This window comes from Leptinotarsa decemlineata, unplaced genomic scaffold (assembly GCF_025532065.1).
Source record: "Leptinotarsa decemlineata unplaced genomic scaffold, Ldec_3_MD MMD2_P_RNA_scaffold_2, whole genome shotgun sequence".
In the NCBI taxonomy this organism is placed as follows: Eukaryota; Metazoa; Arthropoda; class Insecta; order Coleoptera; family Chrysomelidae; genus Leptinotarsa; species Leptinotarsa decemlineata.
The window spans coordinates 5,169,991-5,192,539 of NW_027412529.1; the positions used below are offsets into that span (position 1 = coordinate 5,169,991).

At 39.1% G+C, this 22,549-nt stretch overlaps 2 protein-coding genes across 2 annotated transcripts in view; both read right to left on the reverse strand.

Annotated features, from left to right (window-relative positions):
- The window catches only part of Spn (protein phosphatase 1 regulatory subunit spinophilin), an 83,792-nt gene that overhangs the window by 47,633 nt on the left and 13,610 nt on the right, over positions 1 to 22,549 (reverse strand).
- Mgat2 (alpha-1,6-mannosyl-glycoprotein 2-beta-N-acetylglucosaminyltransferase) lies at positions 11,226 to 15,120 on the reverse strand. The gene has a single exon (XM_023160831.2). The coding sequence runs from the start codon at positions 12,798 to 12,800 to the stop codon at positions 11,505 to 11,507; it is 1,296 nt and encodes a 431-aa protein (XP_023016599.2). The 5' UTR covers positions 12,801 to 15,120; the 3' UTR covers positions 11,226 to 11,504.

The following is a 22,549-nucleotide window of genomic DNA, read 5'->3' on the forward strand; positions in this document are numbered from 1 at the left end:
TTTTACTTATTGGATTTTAAGGATGTGTCTTTATATTCATTTTAAGTAGATAAATGTGAAAGTTTTTGAGTATGTATGTTTGCGACTCTTTCACGCCTAAAAAACTGAACGGATTTAGATGAAACTTTACATAAATACAGCTTATGCACCAGAATAATATAGAGGCTACAATTTACAAAGGTTTTGTGTAATTTTTGTTATAATATAACGATTATTATTAAGTAAGTCGGCTACCTGAGAGCAATCTTGGCGTGCGCTACCTATACCGTTGGAGTTACATGCAGATAATGTACCGTAAGATTGTTTATCTTAAATAGTTTTAAATAAAAGTCCCGATAGCATATAACTATCTCTTATGTGGTAGCCCCTAGATGCAAAATACTGAGCCATACATGCAATTAAATTGGATACTTTTTTTACAATGCACATTTTATAATATCTGTGAAATTCTTATAAAAATTGATACAATTGGCATTTAAAGTATTAAGTATAGATAAACTTTGTCTTTTACAGTAAGTCATTTGGACGAATCGTTTAAAATATATTATGATAATATTAACTTGACGCAACGCAGTAAGCCATTACGCGTCGCGTCTACTGTAAGACGACGGGGACGATGTGCGGGCCGGTCTAAGCAATGAAGCGCCATCGCCGAGAACGCGACCCGAACGCCGGCAGACGCGTGAGGGCAGACGTCGTTGACGGTTGTGTTAGTTTTGCGAATTTCCTTATAGGTAACAAAATTCGATTCTCGAAACTATTCATTACTTAGTGCAGTTGGCATATTTCTTTAGTTACTCTATTTTTAAATTAAAAACATAAAATTACTAGCTGTTGCCAGCTTTTATATTAACGTACATCCGAAGCTACTGCAGGTAGGTTAGGTTAGGTTAGGTTAGGTTAGGTTCTTTGTATAGCGTAAATGAATATCAAGAAAGGGAATCAGGAATGTCCACCCCCAAGGGGGAAAATAGGGGTTCAAAGTTTTATTGAATTTCGTCAGTTTTGAAGTTGGGAACCTGAAGTTTTGAGTTAATAAAAATATATTGTAACTACTTGTTTAAAATGGTCTGTCACGAAACAATGTTACAAACTAAGTTCTACGCGGGCGAAGCCACGAGCAACAACTAGTTTTTATCTAAATTGAAGATTTTTTTTGTATATCTGATATTTCTTCCTGCATTTTTGAAAAAAAAACAATTGGGAATGAAGAAATTTGACGCTGTTAACTTTTTCCAAATTTAATTTTTTTGCCTCGGCACACCATACTCGCCCAGACCTCAAGCACTTCCATAACTTTCCCACTGGTAGAACCTTCGCCAATCAGGACCAGGCAAAAACGGTCTTCGTCGACTTCATCCAATCACGAGCACAAAATGTCTATGCTGACTGAAATAATCGACTTGTGTTACCTTATCAAAAGTGCACTAATCCAAATGACGCCCATTTCTATCAAATTGAAGAAGTATTCACTGTTTCACTTTCGAAACAACCTAATAATTACGTTTTTCAGCATATCCACGGGACTAACTATCAATTCCGAGAATTAAATAGTTTATTTTTCCAGCACCGCTGTCTTTCTCTCCTCTCGATCCGAGTGACTTCCAACACTAAGAATAGAATATGACACAAATTTAAGGCTCTTTCAACATTAAATGTTATTAGAGGTATCGATTTCATTGATCATTAACAAGAAACTTGCAGCCGGCGAATTAAGACTTGGACTTTAATAGCTTTTCGTGGTCTCTCCGTTTAAAAATGATTTTTTCAATTCAATAGAAAGTAATGCTTAAACTAATAAAGTAACTGATTAATTTTATAGCACAGCATTAATTTTTAGGCCATTCTATAAAACGAATAAAAGAAAATTTATAAATTATCGATATACGAAAATAAATATGTACAGGAAACCTCAAAACACTTGTTTCGGTTCAGTTCACAATCTTCAGTGCTAGATCACTCTATTCTTGTATCTCGATTACAGTAAGGCTTTCGACACCATGAATCACAATCTGATGTGCGCTAAACTTGTTTTTTATGGTTTTAGTATGAAGACATGTGCCTTTATCAGTTCATTTAAAAACAATAGAAAGCAACATGTTTTGGTAAATGGTAGTCAGTCTGAGTGTATGTCATGGAGCCCCGCAAGGTTCAATTCTCGTCCCGTTACTCGTTATTATCTACACATCTGACTTTTCCAAGGTTCTTAAGTTATTCAACATTCATACATATGCAAACGACACTTACTTGTACTATTCCGATAAAGTGAATCAGCTTATTGATCACGAAACATCGCTCAATAATGATATAAAAAATCTTGTTCGGATTTCGCAGCAACACTGCCAAAACCTTAATCCTAGTAAATCATCTTTAATAATTTTTGGAAAAGCCAAAGATCGTGGAAGGGCCATAGATAATATCGATTTGTATATTGATGGACACTATCTTAGTAGGTCTCTCAAAATTACCCTTTCAGACGTACTTATTCTATCTATGTTTAATTATTACGATGTGATCTATGGCCCTTGTATCGATTCCATAACTTCTGCAAAAATTTCGAAAGTACAGAACGCCTGCATTATACTAATGTTCAGCTTGAATTACAGAGACCATGTGATATCCCTTCAATCAATCAATTGAATTGGTTAGAGATGCAAAACAGAAGGGAATGGAGTTTCGCTTGTTTCATTTACAAACTGATAAAAAAACAACAACCCACTTATTTGGTAAACAAATTTCTTACCAGACATCAGATACACTCAAGACACCTTTGATTTAACAATAATTTTGACATTCCGAATCATAACAGCACTATCTATGAACGATCCTTCACGTATCATGCTGTAACAATGTATAATTCATTCAGTGAATGTTTGAAAAATTCATCACTACCGCTATTCAAAAGTAAAATTAAAACTGAATTGCTCAGTCAACAGTGATCCAAACATAAACATTTGTATTTCATTTTACTATTGTCCTTTGCTAAACTCCGCCACGTAAAATAAAGACCATTTATTATATTATTATTATTATATTCACATTTGCTAACAACCACACCAAACGCTTGTGTAATCGATAGAAATTCATTAATTATGACTGAGCTTGTCCTAGTCATCTCCTGACGATGTTAACATGTTTATCAAAACGCGCATCGACAGACAGTATTTTTGATCTGGTGTTAAAAAGGATTTTCGTTAGGTACAAGAATTTTCCCCGGTATTTACTGGAACGTTTGCCAACTGTTCCAGGGCCCATTCAGCAAACACACGTCGATGTCTATGGTCTAAGCGACGCGAAATCCAGTGCCCGGATTTTCCTGTACACTCTCACGGACAACGGCGATGTTTTCGACAGATTTCGCGTTTCGTTGACGTACCAGTATTGGTCGATCGTTTATTGAACTATTGGACTCAAACTTATCCACCACATTGCGTAAAGTGCGCGGTACGTTGCCCGAACAGAACACCCATTTTGCACATTATTTGCACGTGTTGTCGAATGCTATATCCGTCCGTGGTGATTTGTCAAAACAGACTGAATGAATGACAACTAATTTGGCAATTGTAGCTTCAATAAGATGGCCGTTATCATTTGTCGAAGTTCAGAAGTCCCTGTGAGGACTGTGACAAAAATATATCGGTCAGACTGAGCGAGCCATTAAGACTCGTTTCGAAGAACACGCAGCGAACACGATTTTGATTTCGAAGACCAGAAAAATTTAGTGTCGCTGAACACGCTTAGGAGAACAATAGAATAAATGAAAACTGTCTGAAATTTGTTGAGATCGGTACAGAACACTATATTTTTGGATGCTTTTGAAACTCTGGAAATTGTAATGTGTGCCATGTGAAGCATTAACAGTAACAAAGCTCCCAGTTAGGAATCAGTTTTCTTGTTCCCCTGATGACACCAACTTGATTGGCCCGTGGATTGGCCAGAATTCCATCTCTGTTGATTGTGAAAAGTGCTTTAATCTACGTCGGAGGTTCCAGTTTCACCTTTCATCAATTGACTACATCGCAATGACGAGGGAGAAATGTACCGAAAAACATGTTTTAGGTTTATATGTATGAGTGAGTTGTCATCTTCCTTTTGTTCAATTCAATCGGGTATACTCAATACAGTAAATTAAACAAAAAACGTTTTTAAATCTAAAGAAATGAACTTTAAACGTTCAAGCCCATTTCGAATATACCTACACAGTAGGTTGAATAGTCTGACGCCTATCAGAAAACAACTACTCCCCTGGCCAATACCATTAAGGGCGTTGGATTATATCCGACAGGTGCCAGTGCAGGAATCTTCACAGAAAATATCCTGCATATGCAGTTGGAAAGAGTCGACCTTCTATTTTGGAACGGGCACTTTCGCAGACCGGTTTCGGGCTCATTAGCCACTCATCAGTGGAAGATAGTGACCATCATCGACCTTAAGTCAATCATATTCCATAATTGAAAATCGGAATTCTATTAGAGTATTTCATTCCTCTTCCTAAGTTGGAGCGAACAACAAAATGTCTCTCCATCTAGTGGACGAGGTACTTACCAACTGCATATCCGTAATTTGCCCGATTCCTCTGAATAAGGACGAAACATTTTCTAATTAGTCAGTAGGCTATGCTTGAAGAATGGCAGTTAACAAATTTAAAGAAATTAACTTTAAACGTTCGAGCCAGTCTCTGATAGGCGTCGGTCCATTCAACTTACTGTGTAGGTATATTCTAGACTGGCTTCAACGTTTTAAGTTCATTTCTTTACATTTGTTTACTGCCAGACTTCAAGCATAGCCCACTGACTAATAAAAAAAAAAGTTTTATCAAAAAATTTTGAACAGGTGGTTGTCCTCTCCTGACCCTCAAAACGTTAAAGACGAAACACACGGTACAACTGGCGCCAAAACTAACATACGATATTTTTTATATCGGTATCACTGACGATACACGACAAAAATAACACAGGAAATAGTTTCTATTTCCATAAGCGACCTCGAACGTTAACTCAAGTTAACTCAATTAAAATGTAAGCTAATTATAGTTTTTGGGGTATATCTACGTCTACCTTTTCACACATCAATTAACTCAGGAAATATAAGTGTTTATTCACCCTTCGAATCTTGATACCAAAAAGTTGTTGGACTACAATAGGGATGAACTACGATGTCTAACAGGCCTTCTTAAAGGTCACTGTCATTTGAATCATCATATACAGAGACTCGGACTGTCGGAAGACAGTGTATGTCGCCTCTGTTTGTAAAATGATGAAACAGCAGGGCACACAGTTTGTGCCTGCCCCGCTGGGGACCGAATCAGGTTAGATGGTAGGAGTACGGCTCTGCCGAACTCCTACCATCTGACATGAAAGACCACTCACCATACAAACTAATCAGATTCGTTAAGAAGCTGGGTTTATTTGGTCGAGTTTGAATAGGTGTGAGCCACAATAAACCCTTGCGGGTGGAAGGTCGAATAGACCCACTCTCTTTGGACCTAACCTAATGTCCAAACTACAAGAACATCAGCAGACAATATGACTATAATATTGTAACGAATCTGAAACCGCCCCTGACCAGTACGCCGGCCGAATCATGGAACAAACAAATGATATTACCGCGAAAGAATGCAGTCGGAATCGCCGGTAAAATTTTAAACCGAACCGACGACATAATTCTAGAAAGGACCGTTACCGATATAAGCACGTCTTCCCGACCCAAGAGGGCAGTTCAGAAAGTGAATCTAGCGGCTAAACAAGAAATTCAAATAGTGGAAATGATGTAAGCGCCAGTTGCTAAGTGTTATAATAAATTAGTTTGTGATTACTGAAATATTGTTGGAAATATTTTTTTTAAGACAGTTAATTCTTTAATTTGTCATAGCCGGGTACATTGCCCGAATCTGCGTAACAATCTATTGTTACGCAATAGTATAGGACAAGATGTTATTTTTTCACTATAAGACTCAATGTTGCATTTTCGAATATTCAAATGCAATTTGTTTCGCAAGCATCAATTATGAACCAACTCAAACCAGATTGCAACTGTTGACAGTGTAAGCAAAATATTAATTACTTCACATAGATCGTTTATGAACATTATGAATAAGAAGGGGCCCACGTTAGAACTCTGTGGCATACCTGAGCTAAGAGAATACCTAGGAGATCTGAATGACTCATATTAAACTGCTTTCCACCAAACAGATATAGAGTTTTTTTCAAGGACAGAACACAAGCACTACAGGAAAATCCTTAAGGTGATCTCATAGCCATTTCTGTGCGAAAGTGGCGATGTTCCAGACTATCAATGATGCTCGTGTCTCCAATCAGGCGGATGGCTTTTCCCTGGATGGAAACCAGCAGCTTTAGGGTGTGTTTAGGGGCGGAGCTCCTTACATGAGAACAATACTCCAAAGAAGGTCTGAGCTTTATAAAGTATCAAACGTTGTTGAGGTGTGTACAGTTTTCTGGTTCGGAACAGTGTTCCAAGCTTTTGAGCAGTAGCCTTTGCAATTCCAGCGATATGATTGTGCGAAGACATATTGGTGTCCATTTTAACCCCCAACAAACTTATCGAAGCAGAAAGCGGAATTGTCTGTCTTGACATCATGATATCCGGTTCGGAGACATTTATCTTTTCGGAAAAAAACCGCCTGGGTTTTCGTGGCATTATAGATCCTCATTGAGATATGCAACCTACTGCTGCATGTGCAGATGTGCATACTCAGCCGATGTCTTGGAATCCAAATGGAATGTCGAGACAAGGGTGTTGTCGCCAGAAAAGCAGCAAGTATATGGGATTCTTGGTTTTTTCCAATAAGTCGTTGATATACAATAAAAAGAGGGTTGGAGACAATGTGTATCCCTGGGGAATACCAGCGTTGATGGTAAAAGTATTAGGGAGATATCCATCGACGGAACATTGCAGGGAACATTTATTTCATGAAGCTGGGGAGCCATACACATAAATGATCCGACAAGACATAGCATCTAAGTTTGGCCAGCAAACCCTCATGCCACAGGCCTTAGGAATATCAAGCTCAACAGCTCTTCACTCTCTATGTTTCTCGATTGCGGTATTCCAAACATGCGTGACATACGACAGAAGGTCGCCTGTTGATCTTTGTTTCCGAAAGCCTTACTGATGATCTCTCAAGATGTTAAAGCCTTCCAAATACTTAAGGATATGGTGGTTTACCACTTTCTCCATGATTTTTGACATCACTGATAGCAAAGCAACTGGTCTATAGTTATTTGGAAGATTTTTGTTGCCCTTTTTGGGAATAGGCTAAACGCGAGCAAGTAGTAGTAGTAAGATTTATTTTCTTTATGACAAATTCACAATTTGTATAAGAATAGTCATGCTTCTATCTGTATCTGTAGAGTAGGGAGGGTGAGTGTAAGCCCACGCACATAGGCCACATGTGACCCATTGTACATCCTCCCGAGGAGTTGTCCTCCTAGGTCATCGTACATCCTGTCCTTTCCAGGAAGGTGGACAGGTCGCTGGAAGACATCTCCTTTATATTGACAGGTGTAGGCCAAGACTCGCCGAACACACACTCTCTTATTGACGATAACTCCGGGCACTCGCACAGGACATGCCTGACAGTCTCATCTTCCTGTTCACACATCCTGTATAGAGGTGTGTCCACTAGCCCCATATTATATAGGTATTTCCTTAGCTGACAGTGGCCAGTCAGAAATCCTACTATAAGGCGTAGATTTTTCCTGGTCATCGCCAGATATTTCTTCGGCGCCAGCTTCCCAGGGTCGCCCAAGGTGATCCTGGCAAGATTACATCCTTTGATTTCATCCCATCTCTTCAAGGATTGAGCATGGGTGTAACATTTGACTAGTTCCACAATTGTCGAAGTCATCAGGCCGTAGGTGCCACTGGGTCCTAAAATTCTTAGTCCAGCCGCTTCCTTGGCTAAAGAGTCGGCAATGCGATTACCTTTACTCTTGTCGTGCCCTTTAACCCACCTCAGGATAATGTTATTATCTACCGAGGCTTTGGCTAAATCTTGGTGGCACTCTAGTGCTAACCCCGAAGTAACACGTTGTCTGTTCAAGGCTAATAGTGATTGTCTGCTGTCAGTGCAGATTGTTATGTTTTTGCCAGAAATTCTTTTCTTGGTAATTTCTTTTGTGGCGATTGAGATACCAGCCAGTTCTGTTTGGACCACGCTGGTATTTATTCCCATTCCCCACTTAATCCTTAGGCTTAGTGATCTGGAGTACACTCCACATCCTGAGCCTTCTTTGGTTTTTGAACCATCTGTATAAATCCGTATTGCATTTGTAGCATGCTTAATTTGTATTTTGTAGGGTTTATTGAACACCAACCTGGGTTCAATTGCATCACTTGTTGCCTGCAGCAGAGGTTGCGCAGTAAGCGCTTCCCGCCATAGGCCCAGCCTCAATTGACCCATTCCTACTTCGAGGTTTATACCAGCCGTGCGCAATCGTACCATGGCCATTAACGCAACCTCCTTAACGTACAGATCCAGAGGGGTCAGACCCGTGATTAATTCCATTGCCTGTTGATCTTTGTTTCCGAAAGCCTTACTGATGATCTCTCAAGATGTTAAAGCCTTCCAAATATTTAAGGATATGGTGGTTTACCACTTTCTCCATGATTTTTGACATCACTGATAGCAAAGCAACTGGTCTATAGTTATTTGGAAGATTTTTGTTGCCCTTTTTGGGAATAGGCTAAACGCGAGCAAGTAGTAGTAGTAAGATTCATTTTCTTTATGACAAATTCACAATTTGTATAAGAATAGTCAAGCTTTTCCTAGATCGTAAAAAAACATACAAAAAATATAATACAAAAAAAACAAAAAATACACAATTACAAAGAGAAATATGTACAAATATCAACTCCACAAGAGCAATAACTGTTGAGTATTCATCGTAAAACTCAGCTAGTGAGTAAAAGCACTTTTCTAATATAATATTCTCCAGATGTTTTTTTAATTTAACTAAGTTGACTGATTTGTGTTTTATATCACAGGGAAGTTTATTAAAAAGTTTCAGGCCTAGGTGTGAAGGAGCATTAGTTGTCACTTTGTATTTACAAACGGGCTCATAGTAATCATTTGTTTGCCTAGTTTTTTTGAGTGTATATAACTGATTTTCATGAAAGTATTCTTGTTATTGAATATGTACAAACATGATTCCAAAATAAGTAGACATGGCAGAGTGAGAACACCTGATTCTTTGAAAATTGGTCTGCATGATACATTTCTTTTCTTTCAACCTCCCCACAAGATAACAACAGATATCTATCTGATCAAAAACTTTCTGGAAATCTGGATAAATAGTCGTGGTTGAACTCATGGCTCTATGTCAAGAATTGGTTTCCAAATGTGGAATTGATCTTCATATTCAAGAAACTAAGTCTATGTTCGTTTTTTCTTTGAGAAATGGTTCTCCCCGTTTGGCCAATATGAAGTTTTGGACAAGATTCACAAGTCAACTTATATAGTCCTGATCTATCTGACACTGAAATTTTGCCTTTATTGTCTTCAATACATTCCCTTAAATTATTAATTGTCTAGTAAGCCATGTGTAAGTCTGTGCTTTTCAAAAAATGAGGTATGTTATTAGTGGGTTCACCAATGATCTATTATGCTGATAAATGCAACTACTGTTGATCGGGATGTGTCAATTAATCATGCATGAAAATTTCCATATAAGATGGTTAGTGGAAAATTGAAAAATCATATTTATAATTAATTTTATTAATAGAAAATTTATTGAATTATTTACGTCCATTTCAGTGATGAATCGAATTGATGGGTAAAGGGAATTAACAATTTCGAAAAACTTGAACAAATGCCTACCTGTACCAACAAAGCAGACTGATAAATCATCTACATTGAAATAAGATATCAACTATTGAAAAAATATGTTAAAACCTCTCAAAAGTGAAACTTGTGCGAGCTGAGAATTAACGAGGTCTTAGCTTTTAACGTGCGAATCCTCGTTCGGGTTGGACGATAGGCAGTGAAAATCGTTCGTCCGGCCTCTTGCCTCGAACCACCGTACCACCTAGCGGTCGACTGAACCGATGAAACCACTGATTATTATAAATTTCATTCTCAAGGTTCTCCACAAAATTTCAGCTAGCAAATGATTCCGCGGGTTTTCCATCATTAGCTATTCGCTGCATGAATTAAACTTTTCATTGAATTGAAAATAATTTTCAGACGGACAAATAGTAAACAAGATTTCTGTCTGAGAAACGCTCAACTGGCTCAATTGTTTCAATTGGCGGAATACTTCTAACGATATAAAATAAGCGTTATTAGGAAGAGTTATGTTTTCAATGTTATTCAACATTCGATATGTATTGCTATGAATTATCCCTTGAAAAAAATATGTTGGCCGCCACTGGTCTTGGTAAATGGACTGTGACTTGGCCAAGGTCGCCCTCAACTCTAGGTCGTTCTAGGTGTCGCGTCGCTTCGAGAATATTCCTGTCAGCTTCCGGAGACTTCAATAAGCATATATAAGCACTACCAACAGACAAATAGGGCTAGTCTAGTCGAAAGTGCGGTACGAAGTGAGCTAATGAGGCGATAGACATTTGAGTATTAGTCTGAAGTTCAGGTAAAGTTTTTGGTGTTGTATTGGAAGTGTAGTAGTGAAATAAAGTGAGTTTCATTGTACAGTGTGATCAATTATTGTCGAACACACGAGGAAAACAAAACCGTATTTTTATACTAAATTGCGGTCTGAAATTAGTGTTACGTTTTTTTTACCCGTGGGTTGAACAATAATTGACTACACTGAATAATCAAACTTAACTTCATTTTACTTTAGATACAACAAACTCTTCAACTAAAACTTCAATTATTATTTGAAAGTCTATCGCCTTACTAGATCACTTAGTGTACCGCACTGTGACGCCCACTTCACTGTGTACTTGACTGTCTCGATACGCTCGCAGCCAGCGCTTAAATATCGTAATCGAACATAGTAGAATTTTCGCCGAAGTTCTATCGACATCGGTATCATGACTCTAGCTGCTTCTCGAGCGGCAGGGAACATTGGGCTTTCCCGCGCTCTTAGCTACGACACGTTTGGTTTATGGTTACCAGTGGCGGCCGGCGTTTTTTTTTCAGGCATGACTTACAACATTTCTATGAAATTCAATCAATTGTATAAGCATTTCCAAAATGTTTACAGATGGAACCGTTACAAACGACACGGCACGACAGATCAAGAGTATTTCAGTATAGCATTATCAATTTTACATTGGTGGTACACTCTATTAATATTTATTGAATAAAGAATGCCATTGTGCATATTTGAAAGAATCTAATGAATAACGCAAAAATCTACATTTCATTCAGTTGGTACCAAACATTAAACAATTAACGAATTCAAATAATGTAAACTTTCACGACCTACTACTACTTTCACAACTACTACGTTTGATATTATCAAAGCTTGTTTGACCGTGCAAACCACGGCCAAACAACCCGGAAAATATCTTCGACAGAATCAACGAATTGTCATGTCCAGACATAGGCGGTGATCCCTTCGATCCCCCCAACCCCCGTTCCTGTTGACCCGTTTACTTTTCAAATCTGTCGAACTCCCTAATATCAAGTGACCAGGATACAAGTGACTGTTGGCACTTTTGAGCACACGTTCAACTCTCAAAATGGCCGAAGTCAGACCACAATCGTTTTTCGCATGGTGGACCCCGCATTCCCCAATGTGGAAAACCCTTGGAGCTCGAACGGACACAGCTTGGAGTTCGTGTTTCAAACATCGTTGAGACAAGTGTTGGAGAGACCAGTCCCAATTGTAGTCGTCATATTCACAGAAATCGGTTGCGCATTCGGCTATCTGATTCCACGTAGATCGGTTGAAAGCCATCCCCATGTTGTGTTTCCCCCCTATCCAAGGGGATGCGTCCACTCTTCCGGAATCCAGACGGTAATCGTAAGCATTCAAATACGTCCCCAAGGAGAGGATGTTGCAGTGTTTGAAAAATATTCTGCAGTGTTTTTCCATCAACTTCAGCATGTATATGAAATCTTCTGCGACATATTGGTCTTCTTCCAGGAAAACGACGGGGCCGGTGTGGTTTTCCGTTGCTTTGAGTCGACTGAATATTCGATTGGCTTTCCACCACCAGTGGTGTTTTATTTGGGCAAACTTCGCCTCCCGGTAGTGTCCGTACACGTCAGGATAGAGGGCGTTATTGCATTTCTTCATAACTGCTTCTTCTTTCGTCATATCCCTAGGACAGTCTCTCGGATCGTCCCCGGGAAATTCTCTAGGATGAGTTTGCGTGGAGTACGGGTAGAACATTTGCGTTACTTTGCAAAAGTCGATGGTTTTTACAAGACTGTTTATTTCTTCGTCGTAAAAGTCGTGCGAAAAAACGAGAAGCGCTTCCGATATACCAAACGCTCTTGCGAGACTCGCTACTAGATGGCGTAAGTAAGCAATTCGATCGTGTACCTGAACGACGATGACAACCGAGTCATTCCGAAGGGGTTGAAATTTGTGCTCGTTGTGAACGACTTGTTCCTGGTTGTATTGAGCTATTTTTCGTTTTATGGTGGATATATTGGGCATATTACTTAATATTTCTTCATAAACAGAGGTGATTGGTGGTTCTGCAGATTTCGCACTCGAAATCACCGCATCGGCATTGTTCAACTTGGAGTATTTTGAAGAAGGTTCGTCTAGACCTGAAAAGTTGAGGTGCAGCCATATGAAAATCATCAGGAATATCACTGAACCGGTTCGTATATAATCCAATACATTTTTGTGGTGCCACATTTTGCTACTCAAGGCTCAAGTACTAAATAACTAATAGTTTATACAGATAATACTGTACATGTTTTTGGTTACACAACAGAAACGTCTTATGAAAATCACTGTTTTCTGACCCTATCAATTATTAGGGCCTTTTTCGTTTCAGTTTCCGCTTGTCAGATTGTGATTTGTTTATACTTTTTCCTAGAGGCACAAGAAACACATCAAAGTCAATTTTACACGGACAATGAAAGTGACAGTGACAGATCTATCATTGACGGAAAAAAATGAACGTCAATCATCATGCAGCGTAAAATGTCTATACAGTGCGGACGTAAATCGTCTCCCCCTCTTGACTTCCAAACGGTACAAGATATCAAGGTCACACTGATTAACTAGTATGAACAAGCCTGTTAAATTTGTTCCTTATGATTTCAATTGTAATAATCTCCTTGCTTTTGTAACAGTCCTATATTGTTTTTTTAATGATTTTATTAGATGAACATCTAAAGGTCTTGGTAATCCCGCATCACATCGCGTCTTGCGTTCATAAGGTTTGTTTTTGACTATTTTACGGACAGTTGACAAAGGAATTTCGGTCAAATATATTGTTGCTTGTAATAGTTTTTTTCTCTCGAAACCAAACTTGATATGTAGATTCTTATATACATTGAAGCATACTCTCTGTGTTTCAATATGCGAATGCATCCGTATCTTATTCACTGGTATCTCTTTTTCGCATTGTTCACCAGCGCTATTGGAATCACTACACAGGAAAAAGTTTGCATTGTTATCACACTCGTTATTACTATTAGTGCTTGTCCAAGGACGCCACATTTTAAACAAATAACAAAAATTTTAAGTAATTAAAACTTCACCAATATCGAATTTCAACACTCAAATCGCGATCAGATCCTGAACTGAACATTGACGACACAACGGCTGTACTCATCGCTACATTCTATTGGTCACCGTAACATGACTTCAAATTTAATTTTATGGCTCTTCAGCCAATCATAAAACTCGGTTAGTAAAAATTATACAATACGAACCGCCAGTTCTTCAGTCCACGTGGACTAATTCGTAGCTGCATTATTTCTTGTATTGGTTTTTTTTGGCCTTTGACTTCGCCGACACCTTTAGGATTACTATATCAGTTACTTCGACTATACGAGGTATGTTCAAAAAATAAGGTGAATTTGTGAATTTTAATGTTTCTGAAATAATATGTATTTATTCATCAATTTCTATTTTGTTCCTTTCAAAGTACTCCACCTCAGATGTAATACAGCGTTTTCTTCTAATCCTCAAGCAGTCCTTGCACTTTTTGGAGATTCTGTATTCGCAAAACGCCGTCCTTTCATGGGTCTCTTCAATCTCGGGAACGAGAAATAGTTGCGGTAGGGGGGATGCAAATCAGGTGTATACGGTGGCTGAAGCATGATTATGGTGTTGTTTTTCAGCCTATTTGGGAAACCCCAGCGGTCCTCAAAGCCAACATAACCCATGCAATCGGTTAAATTCAGCCTGATCTAAGCGCCAGATTCATGGAAAATTGGACGTTTCAGATGCACTTCACCCAGAGAAGCCGTGACGGAAATTTGAACGATATTATATTCCACACATAATGTCATCAATAGTTCTTTCAAACGAATAAAAATTGTGATAAGGAATACCATATGGAAATTGTGAGAGAATGTAGTGTTGTAGATCATGCCCGAAAGAAAGTAACGCCGGCCGCCAATGGTAACCATAAACCAGCTAAGGTAGCTAAGAACGCGGGGATGCCCAATGTTCCCTGCCGCTCGAGAAGCAGCGAGAGTCATGTTACCGATGTCAATGGAACTTCGGCGAAGTAGTAGCCTTACCCAACCAACGGTGGCAGAAGCCCTGTGTATTGTGTGGCAGTCTTTTCGATGAATCTCAAGAGGTACCTCTTTCACAGTTTGTGAATGACCTGAAGGAGAGAATGGAAATTGTACACGAATTTGCCAGGACCAAATCACGGCTTTCCAGGGACAGGATGAAGATAAGATTCGACAAAAAGTCGCTGCCAGTGAACTTCAAGGAGGGCGATGCAGTGTGGCTCTACTAACCCCAACGTCGGAAAGGTTTGTGTCCCAAGTTGCAGAGACCATGACAAGGACCTTACTTGGTAACCAAAAAGATAAACGATCTAGTGTACAGAATCCAATTGTCAGCCCAGAAGCAAGCCTAAAGTTGTCCACATAGAGAGGCTCAGTCCTTACATGGGTCGTGATGTCCCCTCTTGGAATGTTATTCGGGGCGAACAACCTCAGGGAAGGGGGTAGTGTTGTAGATCATTCCCAACAGAAAGTAACGCCAGCCGCCATTGGTAACCATAAACCAAACATGACATAGCTAAGAGCGCGGTGATGCCCAATGTTCCCTGCCGCTCGAGAAGCAGCAAGAGTCATGCTACCGATGTCGATGGAGCTTCGGCGAAAATTCTACGATGTTCTACTACGATATTTAAACGCCGGCTGCGAGCGTATCGAGACAGACAAGTACACAGTTAAGTGGAAGCTACAGTGCGGTACGCGATGTGATCTAGTAAGACGATAGACATTCGAATAATGGTTGAAGTTTGAGTTGAAGTGTTTGTTGTATTTAAAGTGGAATAAAGTTAAGTTTGATTATTCAGCCTAGTCAATTATTGGCCAGCCCACGGGGAAAAACGTAACAGTAGAAATTGTGGAATTATGACGAGGTAGGTACAAATTATGAGTTTGAGGATTTATGAATGATTATGAGTTAGGTTAAGGTATTGTGGGCTTGGTAATTGTTAATTAGGGCGCTACGAATGTGAGACTTACAGGCTTGTTTTTTAACATGTGGGGCTGTTTATTTTTGTCGATTCGAGTTTCGGAATTTTTGTTAGGTTAGGATATTGTAAGTTTGGAAATGGATGGAGTAGAAAATAGGTGTGATGTAGTGTGGAGATCTGTGTGGTGTGTGTTTGAGGGCTTTTATTACCTGAACAAATGAAATTTATAAATTTATTGACATATCACTTCAATGATATCTCGAACTCTTTAAATCCTATGTCTTTTCTGGATTGCTACCGAAAACTTTGCAGTGTTGAAAGATCTGTTTACTGCTAGTTCGGACATGAAATAACTATATTTGGAAAATAATTTTTTGAAGTTTTTTCAGACCCAATCGATGATTCTGTTGGAAATTTCTTACCGTCAACCTCAAATATATAGAAAAAACCTCGAAAACAAACTGTGGTTTCTGCACTTTAGATTAGAACACCTCGGAATCCCGAACTATTTTGGCTTCAGCACATATAAAACTTTCGTGTGGTTTGAAATCTCCAGAACAAAAAAAAACGTCGTTCGTGAATTCATCAACAGCCCCTTGAACCTGTCCCGTTCGAAGCAGAGAAAAGAGAAAAAACTGCGGAACCAACCTGAACAATCGATGCACAAGAGTTTCAGTCTCAAGCACATTTTTCCCAGGTGCCTGACCATTTAGACGGGTCCTATTTTTAAAGCTGGCCGACTCGATCAATTTGCCGCACTTTTTCATTAACTAAACACATAACGCATTCTCGCCGACCGGCGATTAACTCTCGGACAACCGCAAACGACCAGAGAGAAGCATAATAATAATAAAACTCGAAGAAAAGACTTTTGAACGCGAAACGATACTGCGCTGAGACGGCTGAGACTGACGATATTATTGCGAGTGTTCGGCGGTGTTGCCGTCACAGTACAGTTGTTTTTCTCGAGATTCACCAAAAGGAACGAAAAATCCGATCGAAAAGCGCGAAACATTGATATATGAAAAAATGGGCGTATAACCTCGAAAAAAGTCCTATGGAGATTGACCCATCACATATGGTGCGTGGGATGGCGAAAAAACTAAACGTCAGCTCCTATGCGATTTTTGTTTACATATTATTGACGTAAACGTTTTATTCTATCCGTTTAATTAACCCTTTTCATTCCATGTCACAATATTTTGTTTTCTTTATATGCCAAAACTTTGCAAAACGAACATAAAAATATCTAAAACAAGCCATATTCAAACATTAATCTCTCAGGCACTCAAATTAGCTGTTTAAATGTTGAACTGTCGTCTTAACCTCTCGTCTTCAAGCGCCCTCTGACGGCCTCGCCAATGGTGGCCCCGATTGACACCTGTCCTGATCTTCTTCTTCACTTCTCAATCTTCCTTGGCCGTGGCTTTCAGGACTTATCAGTGAAATGAAACAGATTTCTTCATGTCATTGAAATCGGATATGAAATTGTACATTTTAATGTACAACAACACAACAAAAAATAGTGCAATGTGTTGTACAATTGTATAACAAGGAGCAACAATGAATGTTAATGGGCCTGATGCATTCCAAGGTTGAAATGGTCCGCTGAGATCATTTTATATCCGCAGGATATAAAATGTTCAGACAATCAAAAAAAAAGCCAGAAAACGCAGCAAATGCGCCACAAAAACCAGAAAACGCAGAAGATTCAGAAATTGCGCAGATTCTGAGTATTTCGCGCCTTGTTGGCAACACTGTTCTCGATATCATTGCGAGCTCGCGGACTCCTCCACTTCGGCCGATATACATACACACTTGATCTATAAATAAGTTGCAGACCTACACGCGCATACAGTGTATACATTTTTGTTCGCGTCGACGGTCGTCCTATTTTCGTTTTTTTTTCTTACCGAGAAGCGCCCACGTATCCGCGAGATTTCTCGCTTTTTTATTAATAATCTGTTTTGACTGGCGGTAAGAACGGTTCGGATGCAGAATTCCCTTATTTCCGGCAGGAAAGCCTCAATATGTTACTCTCTTTTTCAGATACTATTCCAAATAAGAAATTCTTATCTCAACAAAAAATAAAATGTCATGTATAGACTAATATCTAGATACAAAATCCAAGTTATGTTGTGATACTCTTTTTTAACACGCTTCATATTAGCTTCACCTGTATGTATGCATGTATGTATGTATGTTTGTTTGTAACTCTCAAGGTCGGGATCTGTATTTGACATTATTGATTGATCTATTCGCGGGAAGGTGGCGCTGTACGTAACCTTGATGTAATTCCAGATCACTTTACATGTATTTCTTCATTTGAAAAAAGTATTTTTTTATTAACACGCGCGCCTGCTGCCTTATTTGTAACCCTCCTTTGCGCGCCTGCTGCCTTGGGCTTGGTAGCTGATTTTCAGGCTCCGGAATCGGAAAATATCAATGGTCATTTTTCTAAACAATATGCGACTGATAGATCCCAAAGTTTAGATAAAATAAATATAGTTTAACATGACTAAAAAACATGCTTTTAAAGAACAGCGAACTAAAAAGTTGAAAATATTTTTTTAAATAAGCTTAAAACGATAACGAACGAGAAATACTAGTATTATTGTGAAAAAAGCGTGGACGCTCTGTGCCATATTTTTTGTAAATCAAGCGCCCGTTGCTTTTTTCACAAAAATACTAGTATTTTTTGTTCATTAGTGTTTTAAGCTTATTTAAAAAAATTATTTTCAACTTTTTAGTTCGATGTTCTTTAAAAGCGTGTTTAAGTGATAAATAATGAATTCAATAGACTTCACTTTCACTTTTCGATACACTGATTTCGGGTATTACTTCGCCAGAAATTTTCTCGTGAAAGTTTTCTCTCGAATTTCAAGAAAATGTTTCATAAAAAGATAAACATTGAGCTATCAATGTGCATATAATCACAACCATGAGGGCTTCTTCCGGGGCTAGTAAGTTCTATCTAGCCTGGCCCTGCCTATTATGTCTCCCTAAACTTGTCATCGACTTCACAAACTTATTTCTCTACATTACGTACTCATCCGAATTTCGACCATTGTGACTACAGTATTAGCGCACCTATCATTTTCATAATCACTAAATATTGTATAACGAAGTCCTCTACACCGCTGCAGATGACCTTGTCATCCTGGCGAAGTCGGGAAGGGTAGCTTGTAATATCCTCCAAAGCGCGTTGGACGTTGTTCACAGTTGGTGCCTGAGGGAGCAGATGTCTGTCAACCCCAGCAAAACTGTGTTAATCCCCTTCACCAAGAGAAGAAAATTAGACGATTAACGCCACTCTCCCTCAATGGTGTGGTCATTCCATTTGGAACGGATGTGAAATATCTTGGCATTATCCTTGATAAAAGACTCACCCGGAACGCACTTGGAAAAATTTTTGCACAAAGCCAACCTGTCTCTATGGACATGTCGAATGATTTGTGGTAAAACTTGGGGTTTAGGTCCCAAACAAATCCATTGGATTTATGTGATGACTGTCAGACCAATGATCACTTATGGTGCAATTGCTTGGTGGCCGAAGGCTTTACAGAAAACGGCCCAAGCGAAGCTCCCTGGCTTACAGAGACAGGCTTGTCTAGCTATCAGTGGTTCCATCAGTAGGTACCACACCGTCAGCGGCCATAGAGATCCTTCTAGATCTACCTCCTCTCCACATTTTTCTGGAGAGAGAGGCTAGATGGACTACATACAGACTTGTGCACATTGCCAATTGCACGAATCAATTAAATGCAGAATGCAACAGACTGTTGGTTGACATTGGAAGTCACAGCATTCTGGAAATGACCTCTGACTTTATGCCTCCAACTGTCAACTAAGAACTGCCTTATGAAGTACTATTCCCGAGTAGAGAGGACTGGATCCTCCGGGAGAAGAAAATATTAAGAGCAGATAGTTGTTGGTTCACAGATGGATCAAAAACACCTTCCGGTTCTGGTGCAGGTGTTTTCAGTCGCATACCCAGGACAGAGTTATCTACCTGCCTAGGAATTTATGCAACTGTATTTCAAGCGGAAATTGACGCTATTGAATTGTGTGCGGAAAGATTGGATAAATCCAACCTCACTCTCAAGTCAATACAAATATTCTCGGACAGTCAAGCGCCGTTGGAAGCTCTTGGTTCCTACCGAGTAACGTCTAAATTGGTAGCAAACTGCCAAAAAAGACTCTCCTCGATAGGAAGACTCAACAGATTGTCTCTGGTCTGGATTCCTAGTCATACTGGCCTGGAAGGCAATGAAGGCAATGAACCCGAATCGGGTTCTTTGAGTTCGGCAGATCCGTCCTCTCACCATCTGACCTGAAAGACCACTCACCATACAAACTAATCGGCTTCGTTGAGAAGCTGGGTTTATTTGGCCGAGTGTGAATAGGTGTGAGCCACAATAAACCCTTGTGGGTTGCGGTGGAGGGTCGAATAGACCCACTCACTTTAGACTTACAACCTACCTACCTAGCTACCCCCACACCGCATCTGTCTGAACACGATAAACTCAAAAACTACCAAACAGATTCTCGTATGGTTTTCACCAATTGATAGAGTGACTTATGAGAAAGATTTATTCCTATAAGTCATTAATGTTGCCTGAATTCTGGTCAAATAAGACAATAATCCTAATTAATACTAGGTTGCTTCAAAAGTTCTGCCTGTTTTAATGTCATATATGTTTCTATAGCTCCGTATGTCAATAAATATTTATTCAAGAATGTCGCGGGATATACTGATCGATAAACAGACTCGACTGGTGGAGATTCACCCATCACAAACGGTTTGTGGAATGGGGGAAGAACTGCAGGTGCTCGAAAAGTAGGTGCCCCGCGATTTGCACGATAGACGGAAATTCTCACGTTCCGAAGTCTGTTCTTCCTTGCTCTTGCGCATCCAAATGATCCTTTTTTGGATCGAATCGTCATGTGTGATGAAAAGTGGATCCTCTACGACAACAGGAGGCGTTCAGGACAGTGGTTGGACAACGATGAGTGTCAGCAGCAGCCGGCATTGGTCAACAGAAAAGGTACGATCCTGCTCCACGACAACGCTCGTCCGCACGAGCGTCGAAGTTCTGCCTCGCCCATCATATTCCCCAGACTTTTCGCCAACCGACTGCCATCTTTTCAAGCACTTCGATAACTTTCTCACCGGTAAAACCATCGTCAATCAGGACCAGGCAAAAACGGCCTTCATCGATTTCATCGAATTCACTGATTCAAATGGCGCTTATTTCGATTAAATAGACTCATAAAAACGGACAAAGCTTTTAAAATAAACTAAAACATGATATGTAGAAGATCGCTTTATAGGCCAGTCCGGCCCTGATCCTAGGAGGTAAATAAAAAAAAAATCCACCAATTAAAATAGTGCGAAACAAAACTGAAGAAATTGCTGTTTTGAGCCGTGTCAGTATTGTAAAAATTCATGTTTCAATAAATTTCGAGTTAGTAATAAGCACAGAATTGCAAGAAAATAACCAGAACTAATTTCAAAGATTTCATTTTTATAATATTAACCATTTACGTTGACCAATGTGTATTTTGAATTTCAAAACACTGCACCGACTTCTGGCCAAAGCTCGAAACAAATCATTTACATTTTTGTGCTTATCGGTTTCTGTTAATAGACCAATTATTGTAATTTATTACATTCTTAGTAAATGATTTGCTCGATAAACCTTCTATTTTAATGGTACGTTCGTGATTATCTCCTAAACGGCGAGAGATAGAGAAATTGAACAAAGTACAGAAGTTTGAAAATAAAAGAGTTGTTCTCAAAAATTAATTGTTGCTCGGATTCATGTCACTCAACAACGAATCGATCAAATGAAATGAGAAATTTTTGTAACCAATTGACCTTGAGAATAAATAGTGTATTTTTATTCACAATTCATAATTTTTCCGAGTGGGGCTGTTTGCGTACAAGGGTAAAAAAAACTTGGGATCGCTTTTTTCTCCATCAAGGTCATACCAGAATAGTCCACACTATGAGCTCTCTCTTTGGTGAAATAAAAAATAAAAAATCGGTGGGGTGGGATGCTATTTCCTTAAAAATTTTGATAACTCTTTTCGATGGGGCTTTGAGTGCTTTGGTGGAGGCAATAAATTTCTAAATCTTCAAAGGTATGTTCCCATTGTGTCTGAAAATTGCCACAATTATTCCTCTACATAAGGGAGGCGATCTTGACATCCCAGCTAATTTTAGACCAATTGCTTTGCTACCAGTCTTGTCTAAAGTTACTAGTAATATCCTGCCTCGAGAAAAACAATATAATAAATTTATTCCAGTTTGGCTTTCAGTCTTCAAAAGGTTCACAAGACGCTATATTTTCGCTCCTGGAAAACCTGTACACCAATCTTAATGAAAGATAATCTGCGGCGGCCATGTTTTGTAACCTATCCAAGGTCTTCAATTGTGTAGTCCACATGCTACTTCAGACTGTTCTATTAGATGGAATTTCATCAGAGGAACGTTTCATTGGCAGTGGGGTTCCACAAGGTTCCGTTTTGGGAAATTCAGAAAGAGAGTAAAAGAATTCCTTGTTGTTCCTTATAGTGTGGACGAATTCTACCAAAGCTCTATCGAGTAATGTGCATGTACCTTTGTGTAAACAAGTTATTGAAATCAACTTGAAATGGCTATCAATGTTCATTACGTATAGCATTATATATTTACATTTCAATATTTATATATTCATGTACTTATATTTGTATCATCGCTAACACCGCACCACAGTAAGCCCCCTCACTTGTATGGACTACCTAAAATCCACTTAGACCGATCATTAGCTCCAGAGATTCGGCTACTCAAAACTTGTCTACATTTTTACTTCCCTTAATACAACCATTACAAGGAAAAACATCGTCTTTCGTGAAAAATTCAAGGCATTTTGTCGAACTACTAGGGTCAATTGAGGTCACAAAGGAAGATCAACTAATTAGTTTCGACGTGGAAAGCCTT